Raw genomic sequence first — 21,077 nt, forward strand, 5'->3', positions numbered from 1 at the left:
AAAAAAAAAAAAAAAAAAAAAAAAAAAAAAAAAAAAAAAAAAAAAGAAATGACAATGAAAAAACCTGTGGAGCTCTGTTTGTGTATTTCTAGAGGTCCTACTGTCACTTGACACTTAATGTACCTAAAAAATTATTCTCCCTCCCAAATGCTTTCCTCTTCTACATACTTTGTATCTGTTCAAGGTACAACCATTCTTTTTTTTTTTTTTTTTTGAGACTCTAGCCCAGGCTAGAGTGCAGTGGCATGATCATGGCTCACTGCAATCTCGACTTCCTGGGCCCAAGTGATTCTCCTCCCTCACCCCCACCCCACCCCCCAGTCGCTGGGACTACAGGCACGTGCCCCTATGCCCAGCTTTTATATATATTTGTAAAATTTTTTATAGAGACAAGGTCCCACTACATTGCCCAGGCTGGTCTCAAACTCCTGGGCTCAAGCAATCCTTCTGCCATGGCCTCCCAAAGTCTCACTCTGTTGCCCATGCTGGAGTGCACTGGTGCATCATGGCTCACTGTACTCTCGACCTCTTGGGTTCAAGAGATCCTTCCACCTCAACCTCTCTAGTAATGGGGACTACAGGGGCACACCACCATGCCTGGATAAATTTCTTTTTAAAAATGTTTTACAGTGACGAGGTTTTACTATCTTGCCCAGGCTGGTCTTGAACTCCTGGGCTCAAGCGATCCTCCTGCCTCGGCCTCCCAAGTGTTGGAATTACTCCTTTTTTTTTTTTTTTTTTTTGAGACAGAGTCTTGCTCTGTCACCCTGGGTGGAGCGCAATGGCACGATCTCAGCTCACTGCAACCTCTGCCTCCTGGGTTCAAGTGATTCTTCTGCCTCAGTCTCCTGAGTAGCTGGTACTACAGGCACACGCCACCAGGCCCAGCTAATTTTTCTATTTTTAGCAGAGATGGGGTTTCGCCATATTGGCTAGGCTGGTCTCGAACTCCTGACCTCGTGATCTGCCCACCTCAGCCTCCCAAAGTGCTGGGATTACAGGCGTGAGCCACCGTGCCAAACCGGTATTATTCCTTTAACCTCTGAGTGGCCTTTGATTCTGCCCTCTCTCTTGTACCTTCCCCTCTGATATCCAGTGTTATCAAATCCTAGAGATTCTTTGTTTAAACTCTTTCAAACCTGATCTCTTCCTTCCACATCTACTCCTAATCCCTAATGCAAGGCATCAACTTCTCACATTTCAACTGCTGCTCTACATCCTAAGGGACCCTTTTCTCTGCAGTTTCTCTTTTTAAGTCTACACACCACCACAAGGAGATGGTATCATTTTGATACTGTTACATTCTTGTAATCCACCATGTCATCAAATTAAAGTTTTAAATGTAAGGCCCTAGACAACCTAAACTAATCCACCTTGTACCTTCCAAGTCATTCCATTCACTACATTCCAGAGTAAATGAACAAGAATCAGACAGAAATTTGAAAGCTAAAATAAACAAACAAGAATGTATGGCTAGTTCCATCAAAGGAGAAATAGTATCTACTAATTGCTCTCTCAGAAAATACAGTAGAAACCTAACAGAAATACCAGAGCCTAGCAAATAAGGAGGTCACTCGGGCTGGGGGGGTCAAGACCACATTTTACAGAAATTAAAAAGATCATTAGGGCTTATGAAGAAAAAAACAGAGCCAAAACCACTTTATGCAATATGTATTAATTCAATTCACAAATATTTATTAATTTAGCTCATCATATGTTGCCAGGTCCAGTTCTAACCTTTTTAAGCAGTGAAGAAAAGAAATAGTCCCTGCCTTCATGGACCTTTCAATCTAATGAGGACATCTGTTGACCACCTATTTGCTAGTCATTACCCAGGCATTTTTTCTGGTTTAGCTAGTTATTCCTTTATATCATATCTCTCATGACTCTGATATTACCCTGAACTACCCAAGTGTGTCTAACAATGGAATGCCTCCTTTATTCCAACTACACAGGAAGAGCCACAAGAAGCATTTTACTAGGAAAAGTGCCAAAACTAACGTTCTCTGGCCTTAAAGGGTGCCAGTTGAGCCAGGAAACCTGACAGAAACAAATGCAAACATGTCTCTGGGCTGATGCTCTGTTTGTAGAAAACCCAACATATCCTGCATTGCTCTGCATTCACAGTACACAGGAATCAAGCCAAAGAAAAAAGATGACCACTACCCTATACTTTTTAACTGAAATACCTCAGGAACTAGACCATATGAGCACTAACAGACACACAGGCAGAAACAATAAATATGCTACTTAATGGTTGACTCTGAACAGGAGAATCTGTAAGGAATGGAAGGAAGAAGACTGCTATTCAACTGTCAACTGCAAACTAAGCCCTTGATATGCTCAAAACCAAATATTTAAGACACATGTCCACAGTACCAAGTGCCTCAAAACATTTGGTCAAAAAAAAAAAAAAAAAAGTATAAAACCCCAAACCAAACACAGCCCAAGAGAGAATTCAAATGGGCAATGCAAATATCCAAAGGCTTCCAAACCAGAATTGAAACTTGGTTATCTAGTGTATGAGTATGCCATGTTTTCAACACTACACCACTCCAACACGGGCCTTACTAGGCTATCCATCTGGGGATAGCTGGTAAAAAGCTGGAAGTTTTAGCATTGTGGCTCTTTGGTATATACCGAAGAGAACTGAAAACGTGTCCACACAAAACTTTGTACATGAATGTGAATAGTATTATTCATAATAAACAAAAGTGGAAACAACCTAAATGTCTACCAATTAATGAACAGATAAAGACAATGTGGTATATCTAGATGGAATATTATTTAACCCTATAAATGATTTAAGTACTGATTCATATAACATGGATGAACCTTGAAAACATTAGGCTAAGTAAAAGAAGCCAGTCACAAAAGACCATATGGTATATTATTCCATTTATATGAAATATCCAGAGCAGGCAAATCTATAGAGACAGAAAGCTGACTAGCAGATGCCTGGGGGTAGAGAAGGAAGTACGAGAAAATGGAGAGTGACTCTTAATGGATATATAGTTTCTTTTTGTTCCCAGAAATGTTCTGGAATTAGTGGTGATAGTTGCACAATTTTGTGAATGTACTAAAAACTACTAAATTGTACACTTGAAAGAGGTAAGTTTTATGTTATATAGATTATACCTCAATTACAACAAATATAACGCAACAAAAAAAGCTTTCAGGGCTGCAAGACTACTGACAAAGCAAAGACATCTGGTTATTTCATTCTTCCCTTTTTGCCCTATTCTGGCCCAGATGAGCACCACTTAAACCTACCCCTCCTACCCAAGCCTCTGAGTGAACACTCTGCCTCCAGCTTTTTCTCCTCTAACCATGCACACCACTGCAAAACTCATCCTCCTTATCACATCCCAATTCTTAATCAAAGCTCTAGCTCCCACTTACCATTTTATAATGGAAAATTGGAGGACTCCAGAACGGAACATCAATTTTCCCAACAGGAAGATGGCCAAAAAGCAATCTGACCACCCAGGAACAAATAAACTTTTAGGGATGTGAATGAAATCATCAAATCATCAAATGCCTACCTATGCTATTTTTTTGTTGTTTTTTTTTTTGGTGAGACAAGGTCTCACTCTGCCACCCAGGCTGGAGTGCAGTGGCGTTGATCTCTGCTCACTGCCTCCCAGGTACAATCTCCCACCTCAGCTTCCCCAATAGCTGGGACTACAGGTGCACGCCACCACACCCGCCTAATTTTTGTATTTTTTGGTAGATATGGGGATTCACCATGTTAGTCAGGCTGGTCTCAAACTCTTGACCTCAGGTGATCTGCCCGCCTCGGACTCCCAAAGTCCTATACATTTGTTTCTTTCTTTTTTTTTAAGAGACAGAGTCTTGGCCAGGTGCAGTGGTTCACGCCTGCCTAGTCCCAGCACTTTGGGAGGCCGAGGCGGGTGGATCGCCAGAGGTCAGGAGTTTGAGACTAGCCTGGCCAACATAGTCAAACTCTGGCTCTACTAAAAATACAAAAAATTAGCCAGACGTGGTGATGCATGCCTGTAGTCCCAGCTATTTGGAAGGCTGAGGCAGGAAAATGGCTTGAACCCATGAAGCAGAGGTTGCAGTGAGCTGAGATCGTGCCACTGCACTCCAGCCTGGCAACTGGGCAAAATTCTGTCTCCAAAAAAAAAAAAAAAAGGGCCGGGCACGCTGGCTCATGCCTATAATCCTAGCACTTTGGGAGACCAAAGCAGGGTGATCATTTGAGGTCAGGGGTTCGAGACCAGCCTGGCCAACATGGTGGAACCCTGTCTCTACTAAAAATACAAAAATTAGCCGGGCGTGGTGGTGGGCGCCTGTAATCCCAGCTACTCGGAAGGCTGAGGTAGGAGAATCACTTGAACCCAGGAGGCAGAGGCTGCAGTGAGCCGAGATCATGCCACTGCACTCCAGCCCGGAAGACGACGAGATTCCATCTCAAAAAAAAAAAAAGAAAAAAAAAAAAGAGACAAAGTCTCCCCCTGTCATCCAAGCTGGAGTGTAGTGGTCTGATCTCGGTTCACCGCAACCTCCATCTCCAAGCACTTCTGCCTCAGCCTCCTGAGCAGCTGGTATTATAGGCACACGCCACCACACCCAGCTAATTTTTATATTTCTAGTAGAGATGGGGTTTCACCATGTTGGCCAAAGTTCTATACTTAATTTATCAATTAGTCTTATATATCTAAATGATAAAATAATGTGGTCTTAATTACTGCTGTACCCGATACCTACGCTAGGAGACATATATACAGAGCAGGGGGAATCAATAGCTGTTGAATGACTGTATGTAGGCAGCAATCAATGAAAACTTAAACAGTGAGGCACAGTGGCTCACGCCTACATTCCCAACACTTTGAGAGACTGAAGCAGGAGGACGGCTTAAGGCCAGGAGTTCCCAACCAGCCTGGGCAACATAGTGAGACTCTGTCTCTATAAAAAAAAAAAAAAAATTAAAGTTGTATATATATAAAAGGTTAAACTTCTAGGTGGCAGACAGAAGATACATAGAAAATCCAACAAGCACATTCACAGGTAGGTATATATTAACAGGAATAAGTGCATCTACCTATTCGCCAAGAGAAATAACAACCCTGTGGTGTTTTATTTTCTTTTTTGAGACAGAGTCTTGCTCTGTCACCCAGGCTGGAGTGCAGTGGTGTGGTCTCAGCTCACTGCAACCTCTACCTCCCGGATTCAAGTGATTATCCTGCCTCAGCCTCCTGTGTAGCTGGGATTACAGGTGCCCGTCACCACACCTGGCTAATTTTTGTATTTTTAGAAAAGACGGGGTTTCGCCATGTTAGCCAGGCTGGTCTTGAACTTCTGACCTCAGGTGATCTGCCCACCTCGGCCTCCCAAAGTACTGGGATTACAGGCATGAGCCACCGCGCCTGGCTGAGAAATAACAACTTTGAAAAAACATCATTTGACATACCTCCAAATCGGGGAAAAAAAAAGAAAACCCACAGTCCACCTAGAGTGGAATTTGAATAAATTGTAATACATTCTTAGACTGGAAAACTGTTTTCTTCTTCTTCTTTTTTTTTTTTGAGATGGAGTTTTGCTCTGTCGCCCAGGCTGGAGTGCAGTGGCGCAATCTCGGCTCACTGCAAGGTCCGTCTCCCAGGTTCATACCACTCTCCTGTTTCAGCATCTCAAGTAGCTGGGATTACAGGTGTCCTGCCTCAGCCTCCTGAGTAGCTGGGACTACAGGCACCCGCCACCATGCCCGGCTAATTTTTTGTATTTTTAGTAGAGATGGGGTTTCACCGTGTTAGCCAGGATGGTCTTGATCTCCTGACCTCGTGATCTGCCCGCTTCGGCCTCCCAAAGTGCTGGGATAACAGGCGTGAGCCACCGTGCCCGGCCGAAAACTGTTTTTTTAATTCAGGTGGTGGTTAACCAGGTATATTCAACTTCGGAGTAATTCACTAAGCAATGAAAATGAACACGTCGCAGTTACACACAAGATGAATTTCAAAAACAATACTAAGTATAAAAGTCAGGCAAAAGAATACATCTTTTGTGATTCTAATTACATAAGGCTCAAAAGAAAGTCAAAAGACTCTGTGGTATTAGAACTCAGTGACTACCTGTGGGAGGGATGAAAAGGATAATGACCAGCAGGGGCAGGAAGGGCTTCTGCATATGAAGCAGTGTTCTGTTTTTTTCCTTCGGGTGGTGGTTAACCAGGTATATCCAACTTTGGAGTAATTCACTAAGCAATACACTTACGACATGATATCTTTTCTGTATGTAAACGTCAATAAAAGGGAGGGGAAATAATTATTTAGAAGGACTGTTCTTTCCATTTGTACACTTCAAAATTCTATTTTATTCAAGCTCTTCATGTGCTAGATTTACATCATCAATAGAGCCATTTTAGATAACCTAGCAATTTTCTAAGCCACATCATTTAAAAATGTCACAGAAGTTGTTTAAGATATACTACTTTTTGAATCTGTGGATAATGTCATTATGGGGAAGTTTATCTTAAGCCATAAAATTATGACAAATGATTCTTTCATTGGTCCTGTAAGTGAATTTGAATACTTGTTTTATTAAAAATATCACACCTGGCTGGGCGCAGTGGCTCACGCCTGTAATCCCAGCAGTTTGGGAGGCTGAGATGGGTGGATCACCTGAAGTCAGGAGTTCAAGACCAGCCTGGCCAACATGGTGAAACCCCATCTCTACAACAATACAAAAATTAGCCAGGCATGATGGTGGGTGCCTGTAATCCCAGCTACTCGAGAGGCTGAGGCACGAGAATCACTTGAACTTGGAGGTTGCAGTAAGCTGAGATCACATCATTGCACAGCCTGGGTGACAGAGCAAGAATCTGTCTCCAAAAAAAAAAAAAAAAAAATTACCAAACATTTTATTTGTGAGCATATAATGCCAGAGTAATCACAGCAATTATTAAATTTACCTCCTTTTAAAACACAATATTCTACTAGACCTCTGTAAGCATCCAATAGTAGCATGGACTGAGGTCACTACTTAATGCATCTTTTTCAAATACTTTGTGGCTCAAAAGAAGTAACAGAAATTAGCCAGGTGTGGTGGCAGGCACCTGTAATCCCAGCTACTTGGGATGCTGAAACAGGAGAATCGCTTGAACCCAGGAGGCGGAGGTTGCAGTCAGCTGAGATCGCGCCACTGTACTCCAGCCTGGGTAAGAAGAGCGAAACTCTGTCTCAAATAAATAAATAAGAAGTAACTGAGAGAAAACTCCAGAGCAGCAAAGACTTTATAAAAGCAAGAAGAAGAAACAGAAAAAGAAGAAAGAAGAAGAAGAAAGCAGGAGGAGAAGAAGCAGGAGGAAGAACGAGAAAGATTCTGAGGGATAAATTCTTGGGAAAACTCATCTCATATTCAGCGAATATACTCATTTTCAACTTTTCAAAAAAATCTTTTTTTTTGAGACAGGGTCTCGCTCTGTCGCCCAGGCTGGAATGTAGTGGGGCATGCTTATAGCTCACTGCAGCCTCAACCTCTTGGGCTCAAGCTATCCTCCCATCTCAGTCTCCCTAGTAGCTGGGAATACATGTATGTGCCACTGTACCTGGCTAATTTTTGTACTTTTGGTAGAGATGGGGTTTTGCTACATTGCCCAGGCTGGTCTTAAACTCCTGGGCTCAAGTGATCAGCCCACCTCAGCTTTCCAACGTGCTGGGATTACAGGTGTGAGTCACTGCGCCCGGCCCCCAAAATCCCTTATATCCCACATATATTTACCTTAAGACTAGACAGGCTAAGATATCCTATTTTTCATTTTTGGCTGAATAGATATATTAAGAACCAACAAGTCACAAAAGAAATATGAGTAACTAATAATCAAATGTAAAACTATTCTGCCTACTAATAACCTAAGGGAGAAAAACTAAATCATTGGTCAGGTGCAGTGGCTCACGCCTGTAATCCCAGCACTTTGGGAGGCCAAGGTGGGCAGATCACCTAAGATCGGGAGTTCGCGACCAGCCTGACCAACATGGAGAAACCCTGTCTCTACTAAAAATACAAAATTAGCCAGGCGTGGTGACATGAGCCTATAATCCCAGCTACTCGGGAGGCTGAGGCAGGAGAATCGCTTGAACCCGGGAGGCGGAGGTTCTGGTGAGCTGAGATTGCGCCATTGCACTCTAGCCTGGGCAACAAGGGTGAAACTCCAACTCAAAGAAAAAAAAAAAAAGAGGAAAAACTAAATCATTATCTTCTTCACTACACTAGCAACGTTAAAAAAATTATTAAATATTTCAAACACAACAGGCAATTAGAGAGTAACAACCAACCATGTACTACTATCCAGTACAAGTAAGTATTTTGTTAAAATACACTTGACACTGGTTGGAAGGCAGGGGAGACAAGTGCTCTCAAACACTGTTAGTAAAATAATAAATTAGGAAATATCTGGATGGAATTTGCATACATTTATTAAGTCATAAAATATGCTGTTTTTTTTTTTTTTTTTTCCTTTTTGAGACAGGGGCTCACTCTGTCACCCAGGCTAGAGTGCAGTGGCATGGTCATGGGTCGGTCACTGCAGCTTTGACCTCCCGGGCTCAAGCGATTCTCCTACCTCCCTTCTTTGGAGAAGCTACGATAGGTACAAAAACATGCTTCTAAATAACACACAAGCTAAAGAGGAAATCTCACCCAGCTGAGGCAGGAGAATTTTCTGAACCCAGGAGGCAGAGGTTGCAGTGAGCCAAGATCGTGCCACCGCACTCCAGCCTGGGCAACAAAGTGAGACTCTGTCTCCAAAAAAAAAAAAAAAAAAAAAAAAAAAGCACTTAAATTCCTCATTAGTATAGAGCTGAATGTATCAAAATGATTTTTAAATGTATGTACATATGTATGTATTTTATTTATTTATTTTGAGACAGTTTTGCTCTGTCACCCAGGCTGGAGCGCACTGGCGCAATCTTGGTTCACTGCAACCTCCGCCTCCTTGGGTTCAACCGATTTTCATGCCTCAGCCTCTTGAGTAGCTGGGATTACAGGCATGTGCCACCACACCCAGCTAATTTTTGTATTTTTAGTAGAGACGGGGTTTCAACATGTTGGCCAGGCTGGTTTCAAACTCCTGACCTCAGGTGATCTGCCCATTTCGGCCTCCCAAAGTGCTAGGATTACAGGTGTGAGCCACTGCACCCAGCCTTAAATGTATTTAATGACAAGGAAATGAGTCCACAATATTTGAAGTGAAAGAGTTATAAAACCATTTGTACAAGATTCTCCTATCCTACAGATAGATACACAGATAGATGATACATACATAGAAATATCTGGAAGGATACGCATCAAAATAACAGCGGCAATCTAATCAACATTTGTAGATTATTCCATCCAGCAACAGCAAACTACATATTCTCTTCAAGCTCACGCAGCACATTATGGGCCACAAAACACACCTTTTCCAGTTTAAAATAACAGAAATAATAATATATGCTCTCAGATCACAATAGAATTAAACTAGAAGTCAGTAACAGTAATATAGTCGTAAAAATCCCAAAATATATGGAGATTTAAAAACATACTTCTAAATAACACACAAGCTAAAGAAGAAATCTCAAGAGGAATTTAAAAATATTCCGAATTATGGTCAGATGCTGTATAATGACATCTCAGTCAACAATGGGCTTGCATATACAATGGTGGTCCCAAAATACTGAAATACTATATTTTCACTGTACCGTTTCTATCTTTAGATAACACAAATACTTACTACTGTGTCACAATTGCCTATCATATACAATATGCTAACAAGTTGTACAGGCTTGCAGTTAAGGAACAATAGGCTAAATGATATAGCCTAGGTGGGTAGCAGGCTATACCATTTAGGTTTGTGTATGTACACTCCATGATATATGCACAAAGACAAAATTGCCTAAGAGTGCATTTCTCAGAATTTATCCCCATCATTAAGCAACATACAACTGTGAACAATAATGAAAAACACAACTTATCAACATTTGTGGGATACACAAAAAGCAGTGCTGAGAGGGAAATTTACAGTACTGAATGCATATATTAAAAGAGAAGAAAAATCTAAAAATCAATCATCTGAGCTTCCACTTTAGGAAACCAGTAAAAGAGCAAATTAAATCAAAAGTAAGCAGAAGAAAATAATAAAAATTAGAGCTGAAATCAATGAAATTGAAAACAGTAAATCAATAGAGATAAATCAGTGAAACCAAAAGTTGGTTCTTTGAAAAGATCAATAAAATCGATAAACATTTAACCAGTCTAAGAAAAGAAAGAAAGAAGATACAAATTACTAATATCAAAAATGAGGCTGGGCATAGTGGCTCACACCTGTAATCCAAACAAATTGGGAGGCCAAGGTGAAGACCGCTTGAGCCCGCCCAGGAGTTCCAGACCAGCCTGGACAAAATAGAGAGACTTCATCTTCACAAATAATGTTTTAAAAAACTAGATGGGTATGGTGGTCTGTGCCTGTAGTCCTAGCTACTTGGAAAGCTGAGATGGGAAGGTTGCTTGACCTGAGGAACTTGAGGTTACAGTGAGCTGTGATTGTGCCACTGCACTCTAGCCTGGGCAACAGAGTGAGACCCTGTATCTAAAAAAAAAAAAAAAAAAAATTCAATTAATGTAATCCATCACATCGACATGCTGACGAAGAAAATAACATGAACATACCAATAGATGCAGAAAGATCATTTGACAAAAATCCAATCCCCTCTCATGATTTAAAAAAAACCTCTCAGCAAACTAGGAACAGAGGGCAACCTCCTCAACTTGATAAACCTATAGCTAACATCACACTTATGGTGAGAAACTAGATGCTTTCTTCCCACTAACATCAGGGACAAGACAAGGATGTATTCTCAACAGCTCCTTTTCAGCTAGGTGTGGTGGCTCACACCTGTAATCCCAGCACTTTGGGAGGCTGAGGTGGGAGGATCACCTGAGTCCAAGAGTTGGAGAGCAGTTTGGGCAACATAGTGAGACCCTATCTCTATAGGAAGAAAAGGAAGGAAAGAAAGAAAACAAAGAAAAAGAAGAAAAGGAAAAGGCAAGGAAAGGAGAGAAAAGAAGAGAAAGGCAACTCCTTTCAGCATTGTACTGGAAATCCTAGCTAATGCAATAGGCCAAGAAAAGGACATAAAAGGTATATGGATTAGAAAGGAAGAAATAAAATTGTCTTTGTTCACGAATGACATGACTGTCCAATAGAAATACCCAAAGGAGGCCAGGCATGGTGGCTCATGCCTGTAATCCCAGCAATTCAGGAGGCCAAGGCGGGGCAGATCACCTAAGGTCAGGAGTTCAAGACCATCTTGGCCAACATGGTGAAACTAAAAATACAAAAACTAGCTGGGTGTGGTGGTGCGTGCCTGTAATCCCAGCTATGCAGAAGGCTGAGGCAGTCTGCCCGGCCGCCCCGTCCGGGAAGAAGTGAGGAGCGCCTCTGCCCGGCCGCCCCGTCTGGGAAGTGAGGAGCGCCTCTGCCCGGCCACCCCGTCTGGGAAGTGAGGAGCGCCTCTGCCCGGCCGCCCCGTCCGGGAAGAAGTGAGGAGCGCCTCTGCCCGGCCGCCCCGTCCGGGAAGAGGTGGGGAGCGCCTCTGCCCGGCCGCCCTGTCCGGGAGGAGGTGGGGAGCGCCTCTTCCCGGCCACCCCGTCTAGGAGGTGGGGAGCGCCTCTGCCCGGCCGCCCCGTCTGGGAAGTGAGGAGCGCCTCTGCCTGGCCGCCCCGTCTGGGAAGTGGGGAGCGCCTCTGCCCGACCGCCCCGTCTGGGATGTGGGGAGCGCCTCTGCCCGACCGCCCCGTCTGGGAGGTCTACCACGGAGGCCAGGGGCAATGTGGGGGCTGGGCGTGGTGGCTCACGCCTGTGGTCCCGGCACTCTGGGGGGCCGGGGCGGGTTGATCACTTCGGGCTGGGAGTTCGGTACCAGCCTGGCCAACATGGTGAAACATATGAAAAATGCGACAGACAGACCAACCAACCAACTCAGTGACAACGGAACGGGTCTACCCTGGAGTCATACTCTAAGTTTTTCTATTTTCCTCCCTTTCTGATCCTTTGTCCCACTTTCTTTTTCTTCCTCTTCCTTCTCCTTCTTCTTTGTCTAGTGGAGGATTGAGCTATTATCACTGATCCATATAAAGTCCCTCTCTCATTTATTTTAATTCGCACCCCCCATTTCTATTCCCCGACTTCCCATGTGCAACCTTCCTAATATGTTTGATATGCATCTTTTTGTTTGTATGTATTTTTAGAAAATGTTTGTTTTGTGTGCAAAATAAAATTAATAAAAAAAAAAAAAAAAAAAAAAGAAGGCTGAGGCAGGAGAATAACTTGAACCTGGGAGGCGGAGGCTGCAGTGAGCTGAGATCATCCCACTGCACTCTAGCCTGGGTGACAGAGCAAGACCTTGTCTCAAAAAAAAAAATAAATAAATAAATAAAAATCAAAATGGCTACCATCCAAATGCTGGCAAGGATACAGAGCAACAGAACTCTAACTCATTGCTGGTAGCAATGCAAAATGTAATCGCTACTTTGGAAAAACTGACAGTTTCTTACAAAATTAAACATACTCTACCGGCTGGGTGCAGTGGCTCACGCCTGTAATCCCAACACTTTGGGAGGCCGAGGTGGGCGAATCACGAGGTCAATCACAAGACCATCCTGGCCAACACGATGAAACCCTGTCTCTACTAAAAATACAAAAAATTAGCTGGGCAAGGTCATGCACCTGTAGTCCCAGCTACTTGGGAGGCTGAGGCAGAAGAATCACTTGAACCTGGGAGGCAGAGGTTGCAGTGAGCCGAGATCACACCACTGCACTCCAGCTGGTGACAGAGTGAGGCTCCATGTCAAAAAAAAAAAAAATTAAACATACTCCTGCCATATGATCCAGTAATCATGACCCTTGTATTTACCCAAACTAGTTGAAAATGTATGTCTGTACAAAAACATGCATACGGATATTTATTGCATCTTTATTCATAACGGTCAAAACATGGAAGCAACCAAAATGTCATTTAGTAGGTGAATGAATAAACTGTGATATATCCATACAATGGGATATTATTCAAGAAATGAGCTATCAAGCCACAAAAAGACATAGAGGAATGAGACTACACAGAGAAATGTACTACTAAATGAAAGAAGCCAATCTGAAAAGGCTACATACTGTCCAATTCCAACTATATGAAATTCTGCAAAAGGCAAAACTACACGGACAATAAAAAGATCAGTGGTTGCCAGGGGTTTGCAAGAGGAAAGAACAAACGTGGAAAACAGAGGGTTTCTAGGGCAATGAAACTATTCTGTATGGTACTATAATGGTGGATATATGACATACATTTGTGGAAACCCATAGAAGGTGCAACACCCAGAGTGAACCCTTGATAATGATGTATCAATGTTGCGTCACTGATTGTAACATATGCACTATACTGCAGGATGTTGATAGTTGGGGAGGCTGTGTATGTAGTGTTGGGAGAAGGGTGGCAGAGATAACTATACAGGTACTGTTCATAGCTTCATGTAAGAACAGAAATTGTAAAACTACTAGAAGAAACTATAGTTGGAAAGCTCCACAATACTAGTCTAGGCAATGATTTCTTGTGCATGACCCCCAAAGGCCAGGCAACAAAAGCAAAGACAGACAGATGGAATTGCATCAAACTAAAAAGCTTCTGCAAAGCAAGGAAACAATTAACAAAGTGAAGAAACAATGCACAGATTGAGAGAAAATACTTACAAATCTTCCATCTGATAAAGGGCTAATATCCAAAATGTACAAAGAACTCAAACTACTCAATAATGAAACAAATAACCCTATTAAAAAATGGGCAAAAGACCTGAACAGACATTTTTTTTTTCTTTTTGAGACAGAGTCTTGCTCTGTCGCCCAGGCTGGAGTGCAGTGGCGCAATCTCGGCTTACTGCAAGCTCCGCCTCCGGGTTCACGCCATTCTCCTGCCTCAGCCTCCCGAGTAGCTGGGACTTCAGGCGCCCGCCACCACACCCGGCTAATTTTTTTGTATTTTTAGTAGAAACGGGGTTTCATCATGTTAGCCAGGATGGTCTCAATCTCCTGACCTCGTGATCGCCCACCTCAGCCTCCCAAAGTGTTGGGATTACAGGAGTGAGCCACTGTGCCTGGCCCAGACATTTCTTGAAAGAAGACATACGTGCATTCCTGGCCTTATGGCTAAAAACAAAATTTTTAAAAGAAGAAAAAAAATTGCCAAAAAATGTATGAGAAAATGTTCAACATCAATAATTATCAGAGAATCACAAATTAAAACCATGAGGAGCTGGGCATAGTGGTTCATGCTGGTAATCCCAGCACTTTTCAGAAACCGAGGTGGGAGGATCACTTGAGCCTACGAGTTCAAGACCAGCCCGGACAACATAGTGAAACCTCATCACTACTAAAAATACAAAAGTTAACTGGGTGTGGTGGCACATGCCTGTAATCTCAACTACTCAGGAGGCTGAGGCATGAGAATTGCTTGAACCCAGGAGGCAGAGATTGCAGTGAGCCGAGATCACACCACTGCACTCCAGCCTGGGCAACAGAGTGAGACTCTGTCTCAAAAAAAAAAAAAAAAAAAAAAGCTAGGCATGGTGACACACCAGCTTCTTGGGAGGCTGAGGTGGGAGGACTGCTTGAGTGCAGGAAGTTAAGGCTGCAGATGAGCTGGGATCACGCCACTGCACTCTAGCCTGGGTGATGCAGCAAGACACTGTCTCAAACAAACAAAACCATAATGAGATGTCACCTCATACCTGTTAGCATGGTTACTATAAAAAAGATGAATGGTAACAAGTGTTAGTGAGGATATGGAGAAAAGGGAACCCTTTACACTGTGAGAACGTAAATTAGTACAGATATTTTAGAAACTGTATGGAGGTTCTTAAAAAAAAAAAAAACTAAAACTAGAATCACCATATGATCTAGCAGTCCCACTTTTGGGTACAGTATATATCCAATGAAACTGAAATCATTATGTCTGAGAGATACCTGCATTCCCATGTCCACTGCAGTACTATTCACAATAGCCATGATATCCATTCATCCATTGCCCATCAGTGAATGAATGCATAATGAAAATGTGGTATGTAAGCACAATGAAATACTATTTGGCCTTAAAAAAGAATGAAATTCTGCCATTTGCGACATGTGGAAAAACATGAAGGACACTTAGCTAAGTGAAATAAGCTAGGTACAGAAAGACAAATACTGCATGATCTCACATGTGCAATCTAAAAAAATCAAAGACAGAAGTAGGCAGCAGAATGGTGGTTTACCAGAGGCCGTGGGTGGAGAAGGCAGGTGGAGGAGAAAGGGAGAATGTTAGTCAAAGAGTATACAGTTTCGGTGAGACAGGAGGAAGAAGTTTTAGTGATCTATTGCACAGCATGGTGACTATAGTTAATAACAATGTATTTTATCTATTTCAAAATTGCTAAAAGAGATTTTAAATGTTCTTACTACAAAGAAATAACTACATGAGGTGATGGATATGCTAACTAGCCTGATTCAATCATTCTGCAATGTACACATGTATCATAACATGGGTACTCCATAAACATATACAATTATCAATTAAAAATAAAATAAAAATTGGCCGGGAGCGGTGGCTCACACCTGTAATCCCAGCACTTTGGGAGGCTGAGGCGGGTGGATCACAAGGTCAGGAGATCGAGACCATCCTGGCTAACATGGTGAAACCCCGTCTCTACTAAAAAAACACAAAAAATTAGCCAGGCATGGTGGTACGCGCCTGTAGTCCCAGCTACTCAGGAGGCTGAGGTAGAATGGTGTGAACCCAGGAGGCAGAGCTTGCAGTGAGCCGAGATGGCGCCACTGCACTCCAGCCTGGGCAACAGAGCAAGACTCCGTCTCAAAAAAAAAAAAAAAATAATAATAATAATAAAATAAAAATTTTGCCGGGCGCAGTGGCTCATGCTTGTAATCCCAGCACTTTGGGAGGCTGAGGCGGGTGGATCATAAGGTCAGGAGTTTGAGACCAGCCGGGCCAATACGGTGAAACCCCGTCTCTACTAAAAATACAAAAATTAGCTGGGCGTGATGGTGGGTACCTATAGTCCCAGCTACTTGGGAGGCTGAAGCAGGAGAATCGCTTGAACCTGGCAGGCGGGGGGTTGCAGTGAGCCAAGATCATGCTACTGCACTCCAGCCTGGGTGACAGAGCGAGACTTTGTCTCAAAAGAAAAAAAAGAAAAAAAGAAATAAAACAAAAAATTTAAAAATAAAAAACTTTTTTTTTTTTTTGAGATAGTCTCGCTCTGTCAGCTAGGCTGGAGTACAGTGGCGTGATCTCGGCTCACCGCAACCTCCACCTCCTGGGTTCAAGCAATTCTCATGCCTTAGCCTCCTGAGTAGCTGGGACTGCAGGTGGGCGCCACCACGCCTGGCTAATTTTTGTATTTTTTTTCATTCATTAATAAACACGTATTACCCAGCACAGAGCTTCAAACACAAGAGGTGCTCAGCACTTAACTGTGTTAACAAAAGTTAAAATGAGTTGCTTACTGATATTTCCAATGTGATTCCCAACAGCCCAATCACTATTACACAGCATTCTATATACAGAGCAGTTTCCCTTTACAGCAAAGTCATATTGTATTAAGATAAAATATACGCATCTTTTACTTTGAGTTCAGTCCCTTTAACTATATCAGCATGCAGGATCCAGTAGATGGCCCTGTGAAATAAAGCCTGATGAAAAGATGATCCAATAGATTCAAATGTTTTAATCAGTATAAAGAAGAATGTGAAAATCTGCACTTGCATTTTCAATTTTCCCTGGAAAACTATCTGAAATATGAAGTAAAACCTATTTTGAGAAATCTCAACTCGTTTGGTTTTTCTAGTTATTGCTGCCAAATATGTATAATCTTCTGACTACTCCCTCATTCTGCTGGATGATAGACTACCTTAGTGATAGTATATTTTAAGAATGTTTATTACCTTTGATTACTTAAAGAACTTATTCTGGTCCACATATCAAATAGGTCTTATTCTACAGCTCCTACCCCAAGGACACAGGCTAAGCTCGTGACTGGTAGTCTGGAGTGCCATGCCTGCACTCTCACTACACAGCATTCCCACTATATTCCCAAACCCCCTTGCCAATCCTCACTCTGTTGGGACCAAGAATAAGGCAAGGAAAGAGATAACTGATTATAAGACAATCCATGGCAGGCCAGGTCATCCTTTCTGACTAACCACAACTCTTGTCTCCTTACACCAGTGTTTTTCAACCTCAGCAACAGAGATTTTTGGGCCAGATGACTCTTTGTGTGGAGAGCTGCCCTTTGCATTGTAGGATGTTTAGCAGCATCCCTGGCCTCTATTCACTAGATACCAATAGCACCCTCTCCCAGTTGTGACAACCAAAAATGTCTCCAGACATTGCCAAATGTCTAGTGGTTGGGGAGGAGAAGAGCATGTCAAAAATCACTGCTTGCAACCCCTGTTTAAGAGCCACTGCCTGACGAATAACATTATTAAGGCCACTCAGGAAAGTCTGCTTCCCCTTTGCCATGGTTGCTGTTGCTTCTCAGTCTAAAGCTGACTAGCACATAGTCCCTCCTCTTTTTGTATCGGGCATCCAAATGCCTGCTGTCTCACGGAAGAACATATTTTTGAGACAGAGCCTCGCTGTCGCCAGGCTGGAATGCAGTGGTGAGATCTCAGTTCACTGCAACCTCCACCTCCAGGGTTCAAGCGATTATCCTGCCCCAGCCTCCCGAGTAGCTAGGACTACAGATGCGCACCACCATGCCCAGCTAATTTTTGTATTTTTAGTAGAGATGGGGTTTCACCTTGTTGGTCAGGATGGTCTTGATCTCTTGACCTCGTGATCCACCTGCCTCGGCCTCTGAAAGTGCTGGGATTATAGGCGTGAGCCACCGCGTTCGGCCTATTCACTGTTTTTTTTAAAAGACCTATAAAAACCTCACAGTGCCCAGGAGTGGAAGCTTTAAATGTTGCCCTACTTCTTGACCTCCAACCCCAGCACCTGACAAAGCCCAGTGGGGGACCTCTTGGAGACACTGACACAAAGTAAACCCCAATCGCCTTCCACATACATCATCCACTCAACCCAATGGAAATTCACACACCATCCACAGCATCCATTAAGCACCTCCATCCAACCTCAAAGGAAGAGTCTGGTGGGAGGTCAAGTCAAATGATGCCCCTTTTTCAATGAGAAGAGATCATAACTATTCAAAAATCTGCATTCAAATGTGCTAAAAAGAATCTGGGTGGGCCTGGCACGGTGGCTCACACCTGTAATCCCAGTACTTTAGGAGGCCGAGGTGGGCGGATCACCTGAGGTCGGGAGTTCAGTATCAGCCTGACCAACACGGAGGAACCTGGTCTCTACTAAAAAATATAAAATTAGCCGGGCGTGGTGGCTCATGGCTGTAATCCCAATTACCTGGGAGGCTGAGGCAGGAGAATTGCTTGAACCTGGGAGGGGGAGGTTGCGGTGAGCCAAGATCACACCATTGCACTCCAGCCTGGGAAACAAGAGCAAAACTCTGTCTCAAAAAAAAAAAAAAAAAAAAAAAAAGAATCTAGGTGAAAAGAACACAGGAATTTTTGCAGCTTTTTTATAAGTCTGAAATCACTTTTTTAAAAAATTGGAATGGGCCAGGCGCGGTGGCTCACGCCTGTAATCTCAGCACTTTGGGAGGCCAAGATGGGCAGATCACAGGGTCAGGAGATTGAGACCATGCTGGCTAACACAGTGAAACCCCGTCTCTACTACAAATACAAAAAATTAGCCAGGCGTGGTGGTGGGCGCCTGTAGTCCCAGCTACTTGGGAGGCTGAGGCAGGAGAATGGCGTGAACCCAGGAGGTGGAGGTTGCAGTGAGCTGAGATCACACCACTGCACTCCAGCCTGGGCGACAGAGTGAGACTCTATCTCAAAAAAAAAAAAGAAAAAAAAAAAATTGGAATGGACTGGGCACGGTGGTTCATGCCTGTAATCCCAGCACTTCGGGAAACCAAGGTGGGAGGATCACTTGAAACCAGGAGTTCAAGACCACCTTGGCAATAGATTGAGACCTCATCTCTAAAAAAAATAAAAATTAAAAAATTAAAAATGTAAATGTACCCTCAAACAGGGATCCGACTGAGGTAATGAAAATGTTCTAGACCAGGCATGATGGTTCACACCTGTAATCCCAGCAGTCTGGGAGAGTGAGGCAGGAAGGATTGCTTGAGTTTAGAAGTTCAAGACCAGCCTGGACAATATAGCAAGACCTTCTCTCTACAAAAAATAAAAAATTAGCTGGGCATGATAATTCAAGCTTATAGTTCCAGCTACTCAGGAGGCTGAGGTGGGAGAATTGCTTGAGCCCGGGAGGTGGAGGCTGCAGTGAGCCATGGTCATGCCACTGCACTCAGCTTGGGCAACAGAGCAAGATCCTGTCTCCCAGAAAAAAAAGAAAAAGAAAAAAAAAAGAAAAGAAAAATGTTGTAAAACTAATTATAATAATAAATGTACAACTTGGTAAATTTACTAAAAAATCATTGAATTGTACAGTTAAAATGAGTGACTTTTATGATACATAATTTATGTCAATAATGTTTTCCCCCTTAAAAAAAGAAACCCTACAACTCTCCTTATACTAAGAGGGTCAAAGATGATAGCCATAGTGTCAATGCTGCTTGAAAGAGGCCTCTAAGAAAGACATGTGCAGAGCACACATTCTAGTTGCAATCCAGTCTTTTCCCATGGCTTTGGGCTTTGATTAGCAATTTCAGGAAACCAGGAAAGGTCTACATTGACAACTACAAACCATCCGATTACAGGAATCTCCCCTAAAAATTAGTCCAAGGATTTTTTTTTTTTTTTTTTTTTTTGAGATGGAGTCTCACTCTGTCACCCAGGCTGGAGTGCAGTGGCGCGATCTCGGCTCACTGCATGCTCCGCCTCCCGGGTTCACGCCATTCTCCTGCCTCAGCCTCTCCGAGTAGCTGGGACTACAGGCGCCCGCCATCACGCCCGGCTAATTTTTTGTATTTTTAGTAGAGACGGGGCTTCACCGTGGTCTCGACCTCCTGACCTCGTGATCCACCCGCCTCGGCCTCCCAAAGTGCTGGGATTACAAGCGTGAGCCACCGCGCCCGGCCTAGTCCAAGGATTTCTTAATGTTATTTTCATTTTCGGTCTACTTCAAAATAGTCCTTTATTAACTGTGAATAACTCAAAGCAGAAAGTCCGCTCAACCTTACTGAGCATAAACTACATAACCAGTTCAAATGGAGCCTGTTACCAACTCCATCCATAATCTTTCAGACATTTAGCTTAAATGTTCCTCTGTGGTAAGTAGATACCATTAGCAAAAAAATTCTTCGTGCCTTTTTTTTTTTTAAGAGACAAAGTATTGCTCTGTCATTCAGGCTGGAGTGTGTGGTCTAATCATGGCTCACTTGAATTCCTGGGCTCAAGTGATCCTCCCACCTCAGCCTCCTGAGTAGCTGAAACTACAGGCATCAGCCACTGTGCCCAGCCCTCTTGATGCATTTTAAGACCATTTTACTCTAACTTCCTGACAAACAATCTTTTTGGGGGCTTGGGGTAGGGTGGAGGGTGGTAAATGAATCTGTACTTTATTTTAGATCTGGACTCATTCCCATTGTGCTGGAACCCTAAAAAAAACTTTTTTTTTTTTTTTTTTTTGAGACAGTCTTGCTCTGTCGCCCAGGCTGGAGCGCAGTGGTACAATCTCAGCTCACTGCAACCTCTGCCTCCCAGGTTCAAGCAATTCTCCTGCCTCAGCCTCCCGAGTAGCTGGGACTACAGGAACACAGCACCACGCTGGGCTAATTTTCGTATTTTTGGTAGAGACAGGGTTTCGTCATGTTGGCCAGGCTGGTCTAGAACTCCTGACCTCAGGTGATCTGCCCGCCTCAGCCTCCCAAAGTGCTGGGATTACAGGTGTGAGCCACCCCGCTTGGCCTTAAAAAAAGTTTCATACTACATTTAAAGACTTTTTAAAAAATTGAGATAAAATTCACATACCATAAAATCCACTGTTTTA

The 21,077-nt window shown here is 43.1% G+C and overlaps 1 protein-coding gene across 11 annotated transcripts in view; it reads right to left on the bottom strand.

Moving 5' to 3' along the window:
• The window catches only part of RBM6 (RNA binding motif protein 6), a 140,615-nt gene that overhangs the window by 47,264 nt on the left and 72,274 nt on the right, over positions 1 to 21,077 (bottom strand). Inside the window, exon 7 of one of the 11 annotated variants that reach the window (XM_058442239.1) lies at positions 8,826 to 10,588. The exons of the other annotated variants lie outside the window; for them this stretch is intronic. Within the exon in view, the coding sequence (XP_058298222.1) occupies positions 10,433 to 10,588 (156 nt within the window). The 3' untranslated portion in view covers positions 8,826 to 10,432. Of the gene's footprint in view, positions 1 to 8,825; positions 10,589 to 21,077 lie in introns of those variants that run through there. 11 annotated transcript variants of the gene reach the window in all.

Source organism: Hylobates moloch, unplaced genomic scaffold (genome assembly GCF_009828535.3).
Source record: "Hylobates moloch isolate HMO894 unplaced genomic scaffold, HMol_V3 SCAFFOLD_8, whole genome shotgun sequence".
NCBI classification, from domain to species: domain Eukaryota; kingdom Metazoa; phylum Chordata; class Mammalia; order Primates; family Hylobatidae; genus Hylobates; species Hylobates moloch.